The sequence below is a fragment of the Vicia villosa genome, linkage group LG7 (assembly GCF_029867415.1).
Source record: "Vicia villosa cultivar HV-30 ecotype Madison, WI linkage group LG7, Vvil1.0, whole genome shotgun sequence".
NCBI classification, from domain to species: domain Eukaryota; kingdom Viridiplantae; phylum Streptophyta; class Magnoliopsida; order Fabales; family Fabaceae; genus Vicia; species Vicia villosa.
This window is the reverse complement of record NC_081186.1, coordinates 25,861,121-25,871,664: the sequence shown is the minus strand read 5'-3', so window position 1 is coordinate 25,871,664 and position 10,544 is coordinate 25,861,121. Positions and strand designations below refer to the sequence as shown.

The window sequence follows — 10,544 nt, the reverse complement described above, 5'->3', positions numbered from 1 at the left end:
GTTGATGCTATGGATCAACTCCGGGGAACCTCAGGAGGTGATTGGTGATCTTAGTTTGCTTGGACAAGGCCTAGAAATTGAAATCCAATAGTGCAACTTTCTTGAGAATTCTTGAGATTTTTGGAGCCCTATTCTCTTGCAGTTTCCACGTCCTTTTTTCTCTTCTTTTGAGCCAATATGATTTAGAATATATAGGAGAGCTTATTAGGTTAACTAAAATGGAAAGAATCAAGTGATTGGAAGCTTAAATCTTTAATTGGAAATTTGCATGGAACTTTCTATTTTGGCTTCAAATTGATTCAATATGTCACAATCAATCTCACATGATTTATAGGTCAGTATTTGCACAATATTTGATTGAGAAATTTATCAATACCATATCTTTTATATTTATCATTATTTCTTCATTAAATTTTGAATTAAAATGAATATAATTCAAAATAAAAATAAATAATAATGCTAATAATAAAAAGATGGCGTGGTGGGCTCTTAGATACTTTATGAATATATTTAAGACCCAAAACTTTGGCCCATTAAGTGAAAAATTCAAATTTGCTCACTATGACCTTCATGCACTTTCTCAAAATTTGTCAACTTCAACAAGTCATACAGTGGGGGAGGGAGGCAGTGGGGACAGTAGGGAGACAAGGAGGGGACAACCCAACAGCCCCATTGATCACAATCATTGCAGTATTATTGCTGCCAATAATGATGGTTTAATGAGGAATATTGGGTCAGCTGTCATTAATGACCAGGGGCATTTATTGTTGAATCATTCGGTTACAGACAGTAAGGGGCCCAGCCAATCAAAACATTTATTCTTTCCTAACTCTTGTGCGCAGTCATCCCACCAACCAACAGTCCCAACGACTTCCACTATGTCTGTTTCCACGTTGCTTGATCATGGCCCACAAAATAACCCACCACCACAACACTTATTACAAAAACTCACGTCCAGCCCTTTTCTTTTTCATGCAACAACCAAACAAAACACAACTTTTCCTGTTACCCCACACAATATAACAATTAATTCCCTTTCTGCTAGTCAACAAGCGGATTCCTCTTGTCCTCTACTTACTCAGTTTGCCGAGCCAAATAACCCAACTTTTGTCCCTACGCTGGAACCTCATTCAACACAAAATAATGCCATACAGCCAAAGCCAAATCCTTTCAAAACCAAACCATTAAATATCAAAAAACCAGCTGCTAAAACATCAAAACCCAGGGTGCTGCGCACGATATTACACAAGAGTGTTGGCAAACTATCTAATGGTGCTGGAGTGGAAGAGAAGCTGATAAATGAAGGAACCAACAAGGAAATTACGCTAAGTGAGGAACATGGGGATAAGAAACGAAGGAGAGATGAGACTGTGGTACAGAAGACAGATTCTATGGAGACACAACATCGTCATTTTTTAACGGCAAGTCCTGGCAGCCAGGACTGCCGGGACCAATGAAGATCCTTAGCTGGAATTGCCGGGGGTTGAGCCACCCGCGTGCGATTCCTAATCTCCGGTCTTTGGCTCAAAGGTACCAACCTGATATTATTTTCTTGTCTGAAACTTTAGTGAACTCTCAAAAGATGGAACGCATTCGGGTGTCGCTTAAATTCGATGCGTGTTTGGCTGTGGATGTGGTTGGTAGGAGTGGTGGGATTGCGGTGCTGTGGAAGAACAGTAGCAAGTGTAGTGTGCAAAATTTTTCCAGGAATTGTATTAATATCCTTGTTCAAGATGATGAGAAAGGGGAGTGGAGACTTTCGTGTTATTATGGCTTTCCGGAGCGTGGGAGGAGACGACAAGCGTGGGATATGATTCGTGAGTTGAGTAATATGTCGAGTTTGCCGTGGTGCATCATCGGAGACTTCAATGACTTGTTATCCCAGCATGATAAACAAGGGCTTCACCCTCACCCCGACTGGTTGTGTGCCGGTTTTCAACAAGTGGTGGGTGATTGCGACCTTACCGATATTCCGCTGGAAGGGCACCCATTCACGTGGGTTAAGAGTAGGGGGACTGCCCATATGATTGAAGAAAGGCTTGATAGATCTCTAGCTAATTCTGATTGGCTCCATCAATTTCCTAATGCTAAGCTTATGAATCTGATTGCAACTCATTCGGACCATAGCCCTATTCTGTTGTGTTGTGATCCGTTGTCACACAGAGCTGTTAGGAAACGGTTTAAATTTGAGAACTGGTGGCTGAATGAAGATGGTGTGGAGGCAGCAGTCACTGAGGGTTGGGCTCCGGATATTAATCTCAGTGTTACGGATCGTATCGCTAGTTGCACTTCTGTGTTGGAGCTTTGGAACCGTAGACGGGTTAGATACATGAACGCTGAAAAGGAGAGGTTGAGGGAGACACTTGCAGTGTTGCGGAATAGTTCGAACCCGACAGAGGTTGCCCAGTTTATGGAAGCTCACAATGATTATAATAAGTTGTTGATTAGAGATGATATTTATTGGAGACAGAGGGCAAAAATCCATTGGTTGCGTGATGGTGATCTTAATACTAAATTCTTCCATCGGTCGCTACGGTGCGTCGGAATTTTCAGAAGATCCATATGCTTCACGATGAGGGGGAGAATGAGATAAGAAGTCAGAATGGAATGTGTGGCATTGCTAAGGCTTACTTTGATAGTTTGTTTGAGGGGAGAATTGGTAATTATGCACCAGTACTAGATGTTATCCAACCGGTTATTACAGAAGCCGACAACATTTTCCTTACAGCGCCGTTGTTGAAGGAGGAGTTTTTTGAGGCTTTAAATGAGATGCATCCTGACAAGGCACCGGGGCCGGATGGTTTTAATCCGGCGTTCTATCAGCATTTTTGGTCCTTGTGTGGTGAGGATATTTTTACCGAGGCTAAGATTTGGTTAGACAGGGGCTTCTTTCCTACAACTCTTAATAATACCAATATTTGTCTTATTCCGAAATGTATGAATCCGAACAGCATGAAGGATTTGAGACCGATCTCGCTTTGTAATGTGGTATACAAAATTATTTCTAAAGTGTTGGTTAACCGGTTGAAGAAATTTTTGGATAAGATTATAGGTGAGGAGCAATCGGCATTCGTGGAAGGAAGGTCTATTCTTGATAATGCTATGATTGCATTTGAAATTATTCATACTCTAAAGCGTAGGACGGTGGGAAATAATGCTCAGTTAGCTTTGAAGATTGACATTAGTAAAGCTTATGATAGGGTGGATTGGGGTTTTTTGCGTGGAGTGTTACAAAGATTGGGATTTGGGGAGATATGGATAAAGTGGGTGATGATGTGTGTCACGTCGGTGAATTATTCTGTGCTGGTGAATGCAGATAGTGTTGGACCAATTCAGCCGGGAAGAGGTTTGAGACAAGGGGATCCTCTTTCCCCGTATCTCTTTATTCTGATCACGGAGGGACTTTCGACTCTTATTAAGGGCGCCGTAGCTCGTGGAGACATTCATGGTGTCCAGATCTGTAGGGGGGCACCTAGTGTGTCTCACCTACTTTTTGCTGACGATTGTTTTTTATTTTGCAGGGCCAACTTGAATGAGGTTAATAAGTTGATGGGGATCTTTAATCTGTATGCTGATGCATCTGGACAGGAGATTAATTTGGCGAAGTCGGAGGTGTTCTTTAGTAGGAATCTCAGCAGTCCAGCCCAGATCGATCTAGCCAACATTATGGGTGTGAGGCATGTGTTGGGTACAGGAACCTATTTGGGTCTTCCTTCCCTTATAGGGCGTAAGAAGAAGGAAATTTTTTGTTATGTGAAGGATAGGATATGGCGGAAGATAAACTCATGGCGGAGTAGACCTCTATCTAGAGCAGGGAAGGAGGTTATGATTAAATCAGTACTTCAGGCGATCCCGTCTTATGTTATGAGCCTTTTTATTTTGCCAGATGGGATTGTGGATGATATTGAAAAAATGCTGAATTCGTTTTGGTGGAGTGGCGGGCATAATAATAGGGGCATTAGGTGGATGGCGTGGGATAAGTTGACGGGGCCAAAGAATGATGGAGGGCTTGGGTTCCGTGACTTAAGGGCGTTCAACATGGCTATGGTTGCAAAGAGGGGTTGGCATCTTTTGTCAAAGCCGCAATCCCTAGTTGCTCGATGTTATAAAGCAAGGTGGAGTATTGGTGATGGTAGGAACATTCCTGTGATGTCGTCACCTTGGCTTAGGGGAAAAATGGAAGGGTGTGTTTATGGGCCTCAACAACAAGGTGCGTATGATATTTTGGTTCATGATATTTTGTCTCCTAATGGAAAATTTTGGGATACTCATGTGGTAAGAGACCTGTTTGATCCTGTAGTGGCTGAGATTATTCTGCAAGTTCCGTTAGTTGATGATGTGATTGATGATAAGTGGAATTGGAAGCATGAGACAAATGGTTGTTATAGTGTGCGGTCGGGTTATAAAATGTGGAGGAAAGAACAGGGGTGGGCGGGATTTACTAGAGTGGATGGAAACTGGGGAAGTCTGTGGAATATCAAGGCCCCTCCAAGGGTTAAACACTTAATGTGGAGAATCTGTAGGGGCTGCCTACCAACCCGTGTTAGACTTCGTCAACGTCATGTATCTTGTCCGGTTTCTTGCCCTTTCTGCGATAATAATATGGAGGATACTTGGCATGTTCTGTTTGGTTGTGATGTTACTAATCGGTGTTGGAGAGTAGCCGGCCTTTCGAATGTTTTGGATCCTCGGTTACCAAATTTTGATGATGCTCCGTCTTTGATTTTAGATATTTTTAGCCGTGAGGATAGTATGACGGCCGGGAGGGTTGCGGTCATGATTGAGGTGATGTGGAGGAATAGGAATAATATGGTTTGGAATAACGAGAGTGAGAGTTATTCCAAGCTCGGGTTGCATGCTCTAGCTAGTTGGCAGGAATGGCATATGGCTCAGGAGAGCGATGATCGGGTTCATGCTCAGATGACAATTACTTCTTGGACTCCACCTCCAGTCGGAAAGGTTAAATGTAATGTAGATGCGGGTTTTAACACTATCCGTGGGACCTCAAATCGAGGCTGGTGCGTGAGGAATAGTCTGGGCTCGTTTGTGAGTGCAGGGGCGGCATGGGATGTTGGTATTTCTCCAATTCTAGACATGGAGGCGTTGGCGCTAAAGGAAGCTATGCATAATGCTATTGATTTGGGCTTGGATCATGTTATATTCGAGAGTGACTCCCAAATTGTTACTAATGCTATCCGGTCCAATCACAATGGTATTTCTGAGTTTAGTTTCATTATCTCTTCTATTAAGTCTTTGTTGTCCTCTTTTCCTAACTTTGAGGTAAAGTTTGTAAAACGCCAAGCGAATTCGGTTGCTCATACGTTAGCTAAAGCGGCCGATTCTTGGTCTAGGCGTAGTTTATTTTACACGAATCCTCCTTGTATTGAATCTTTATTATATAATGAAATGAGCTGAGTTTCTGTTTGTCAAAAAAAAAAAAACAAGTCATAACTCTCTTAATTTTTATTGTATGGAGGTGTTCTAGAACTTTTTGGAAAGCCCAAGACGTTCTCTACAAGCCACTTTGGAACCTTTTTGCATTTGGAGATTTTATCTTGATGATATTGGTCCTGACAAAAAATAACTTTTTGTGAGCTTCTAGAAGGACCTGTAATGTTTTGGTTCATATCTCTCAACTGATGCATTTCCTAGTCTTGGGCCCAACATCACAGTTGTAGAGAATTGAATTTCCTTGAGAAAAAACTTTGGTTGGTCAAAGTTCAGTTGACTTTTTAGTCAAAACCCTAATTTAGAAACTTTGAGTTTTGTTGATTTCAGAACTTTTCTTGATGAATCATGATCAACCCTTGATCAAATGATGAATCTTACTTCAAATGAAAGATGTTGACCAAAAATCCTGACTGTTGACCACAGTTGACTTTTAGGTCAAACTAGTCGACTGTTGGCTTTTTAAGCATTTGACTGAGCCAACTTGAGCCATGAGGCTTGAAACATGACATGGTGATACTTTGAAGCATATGAGGAAGTGTGAAGACCACTTGAGGCATTAGGAATTGATTTTACCTTGAGAGGAGCAAAACCCTAGTTGTAGGCTCGTTGCTTAGGAAACAGATAGTCATGCCTATTTCTTGTGTGGCCTTGACTCGCTGAAGATCATATGAGCCAAAATATCTTGAAATGTGATGGGCAAATTTTAGGGTATGACACTTTATGTGATAGAAAAGCATCAAGCAAGGAACTTTTGCTCATACACTTCCTCTCAAAACACTTTTAGGTTATTCATTGTATTCATTTTGTGTGATCAGCTTTATAGAAGTAACTTTCTACACACATCTTTGTATCTCAATCTTTGAGTATATTTGTTTCTTGAGAGACTAGGGTATAGTCAGAATTCTCAAGAAGACATTGATAGTAAGTCCTTATGGTTGAAGCCAATATTAGTTATAGTGGATTAAGTCTTTGTGAGAGGGCAAAATCACATTGGCACGTGGACTGAAGGTAGCTTCATTAACAGCGAACCAGGATAAAAATATTGTGTTCATTATTTTTATTCTAAGTTATTTATTTTATTGTCTTGGGTCCAAAAAGTTTTCATTCTTGAAAGCTAATTCAAATCCCCTTGTGTTTGCTTAACCTCCATTTATCAAGGGTAATCAATGTGACATTTTGAAAAGTAAAATTGATGATCTTCAAAATACACTTGATAACTTCACTAAAGGAAGAGATAACTTGAATCTTTTGATTAATAACCTAAAAATAATAGTAAAAGCTTTAGCAATATTTGCAAGGTTAAGAATTTTTTGGTCCCTATAAATATCTCGAATTTCATTTTTAGTCCCTATTAAAAAAATGACATGTTTTAGTCCCTACAAATTTTTTATGCATGTAGTTTTAGTCCCTGTTATTTTTTAAAATTTTGAAAACTTTTTAATTACCCTTAAATTTTTTAATTTTTGAATAATTTTTTTCATATGTGTTTAGAATATTATAAAATATTTCTTAACCAGATTATAGAATTTTTTATAATGAGAAGAATTAAATATGAATTTTTTAAATTTCAAAGGATAATTATAAAAGTAATGCAAATTTAGACTTAGAAATAAAATTTTGAGTTTCTTTTTATTCGAGGAGCTTTTTATAACGTTCTAAACATGTTTGTAAGAATAATCATTCAAAAATACGCATCGGTTTAACCATAGGGACTAAAACTACGTGCATAATAATTTTAAGGACTAAAACATGAAATTTGAGATATTTATAGGGACAAAAAACATAACCTTTTTTTTATTAAACAGAACATAACAATATAGTCGCCTTTATTACAGTAATTGAACTTTATAGCAGCCATATTTCTCTTTTTACACTGCAATTCTCTTTATAAAAATGCGAGGGAGGATACCCTTGTTTACTTTCATAATTTTTTTATTAAAGAGAACATAGCAATATAGTCGCCTTTATTACAGTAAAAAGAGAAATATGGCTGCTTAAAATATGCATTCCCTTAACATCAAAAGACCCCGAGGATTTGAGTATCAAGGATCTAAAAATCAACTCTTGACACAAATATGTTTGACAACTTGAATTCAAAAGATGACATTGACAGTGACTTCTCAATTTGGACATATGAAGAAATATATGTGCCCTCTTATTTCACTCGTAAATGAGAGAAATTTCCTAGAATCATATATTGTTAGGTTATTGCCTTGATTGTGATTTATCAGTCAAGTGTAGGTTTTATTATATTGACAATACGATATATCTTATTGTTGACAAGGCTAAAAATTGTTTTCCTAGAATTCTGGATTGTAAATATATATTAATTCAATGCACTTCATGATTGTTTTGGGTTTGTTGTTTGATTCAACATGCAATCTTTGTATACTGATTAAGGTGTTTTATGTATATACAATACTGTCTAACAGACATAGTCAATCTCTTACGCATTTTACTTCCTCTACTTAAACCGGTTCAAACTCTAATAAGTTTTCAAAACAATGTTTTTCAAATCGGTCAAATTTTATTTGGGAGGTTTATTCACCCTCCCTTACACGGTTGCATTCTCGTATTCTCGCCCAATAATTTATGTTTCGTAAGGTATATTTTTGATTAATTAATTCTTACAAATTACACATCTCTGATCTCATTGACTTGTACGTTGGAGTATTGACCTTACAAATACATTTCATTCTTTTTCAACTAGAGACTGGTACCGTCACAATGGAGAGCTTCTACGACAACAACTATGAGCATCTCACCGATTTTTTTCTGCGCCAGAATAATATTTTAAAAACATTCTTAGGTAGACACACATATAAGAAAATCTTTTACACACAACAAATCACAAAATATTAATTAATTAAAAAATAAATATAACATTTTCTCTCTCCTTTATTCACAACCACCTCATAAATCCAATTAAAAAATAAATAAAAATTTAAATAAATTAAAAATTTGCTCTATTTTCATTAGTTGTTTCTAAAAATTAAATATAAATTTATAGTTGTTTTCATACAAGAATTTCTCAATATTTTATTTTATTTTTGTTGAACATGTAGATGAAAAGGAAGAATTATTATTAAGCACACATTTGTAATATGTCACTAAATATAACATTTTTTAGTGTTTGATTTGAAATAGGAATATCATTACAAGATGACTATAAATAAAATACACTGGATCCAACTTATTTATTCTTAGTACTTAGGAGAGAAAATACACATACCCAACTGAGCCTTTATTCCATGATAGAATGCATCTAACCCTTTCCTTCCATGATAAAATACATGATATCAATATTTATTGAAAAGCAACTGAATATACGAAACAAACCACTGAAATAAACTTCACCATCCTACTAATAATCATTCTTTCTGGAACACAACAGGGAGTGCACCACCATCCAAAGCCAATAGAATCTTGCCATTCTCACGAATAACACCAACAGTCCCACATTCAAACTTACAACTGGGGCATACCTCTGCAGGGCACCATTGGATGTTATAGATACCTCTACTTTGTGTTGGCACAATCCTAAAGAAGTTACCATATGATCCAACTGTACTGTCATCCCTTCCGGTTATAATCAGCCTCCTTCCACTCGTAGCATCTTTCTCACCCACTCTCCATGATGTTGACTGCGCGCAAGTTGAGACAGTTGCGAATGTTACTCTCAAGTCTCTGTCAAGAAACACGTCGTCTTCATCATCATCGGCAAAAGGTGTGAATACCACCGGAAAACCGAGGGCCAAGTCAGTGTTGACAAGACCAACTTGCAGAGGGCATGGGGCGTTTCCGGTAATCAATGTAGAACCACCTCCATTGCCTGTGATAGCAGGCCTGATGAAGTATTCCTCATCGTCCTCAACTGCGTCGCCACTTGTGTCTATCACAACTTGGGCTATTGATGTTGTTGCCATCAAAAGCCAGACATGAGCAAGGATGAATACGGTGAGGAATCTAGTTGACATTATGGATTAATCTTACTGGCTCACAATCCAAGGTTATATGAAAGAGGACTTTGGCTTTGTGTTTGTTGCTGTTGATCACTAGGCGAAGTATTTATAGGACTAATCATGTGTTCATGAGTAAACAAAAGTCCAATTAAAAAATTCACATGAATTTCCATATTGCAAGCTTGCTTTGTAACTCATACGGGACAAATTAAATAATTATTATTTAGCGGGAATGGATGAACAAAAGTAAGCATTATATTTTACTTTGTTTTGATCGCATGATTTTGATAGAGTGGAAATGGTGAATTTATTTCCTAGTTTGAATCGTCCAATTCACGAAGTATATGTAGTTGCGTACAGAAACCCAAATCTACAAGAACGATAAAACAGTTTTGTCTCTTTCATTTTGTTTTCCTTCTGTCACTAAAATAATGAAATAATTAAACAAAACATTATTGTTTTCTTAAAAGTATGATAATATTACTCACGCATTTAACTAATATACTATGGATGAGACCAAAATATTCATTATGGTAGAGATATATCTTACGTGTTGGAAACTGACTTGAAGGAAATAGATTGGTTAGCAAAATTTGTGGCGACAAAGCTAGGAGATGGAAGAAAGATTATATTTTAAAAATATAATTCGATTGAGAACAACACTCTACAACATTTCTCCAATTTGTTTTTGCATTGACAGCATTGTTAACGGCCTCATCACTCATGACTTTGAAAGATGGAATAGTAATGAATAATTAACTGTAGGAACAGCGTGCGGAACTGATCGATATACTGCACGACAACAAACTAACTAGAACAGGTAGAGACAAATTTATTAGTATGATACTGATGTACCTCATAATGCGTTTTATCGAAGTGAGATGTCATTCTTTAGTATTTGCTTGAAAATGAGCACACAAACAAACGATAAATATGATATCAGGATGAGATGTAGTAAGATAAATGAGAAAGCTTATCATATCTCGATATTTGCTCTGCATACTGCTTTTTCATAATCATCATTGTCTAAGTTGCACTACGTACTCATAGCAATTGAGATTGACTTTGCATTGTCAATGCCGAATCTCTTTAACAACTCTTTGTAGTACTTTGTTTTGTTAGGTTTCTTCC

The 10,544-nt window shown here is 37.6% G+C and overlaps 1 protein-coding gene across 1 annotated transcript; it reads right to left on the bottom strand.

Annotated features, from left to right (window-relative positions):
* Nucleotides 1-8,822: 8,822 nt before the first annotated feature.
* LOC131617051 (kunitz type trypsin inhibitor 104-like) lies at nucleotides 8,823-9,471 on the bottom strand. The gene has a single exon (XM_058888434.1). It carries the CDS (start codon nucleotides 9,426-9,428, stop codon nucleotides 8,823-8,825), a length of 606 nt encoding a protein of 201 aa, XP_058744417.1. The 5' UTR covers nucleotides 9,429-9,471.
* Nucleotides 9,472-10,544: the final 1,073 nt, after the last annotated feature.

What these genes read in the sequence shown, in the direction of transcription:
- LOC131617051 (XM_058888434.1), bottom strand. Translation starts at nt 9,428, where the DNA reads ATGTCAACTAGATTCCTCACCGTATTCATCCTTGCTCATGTCTGGCTT.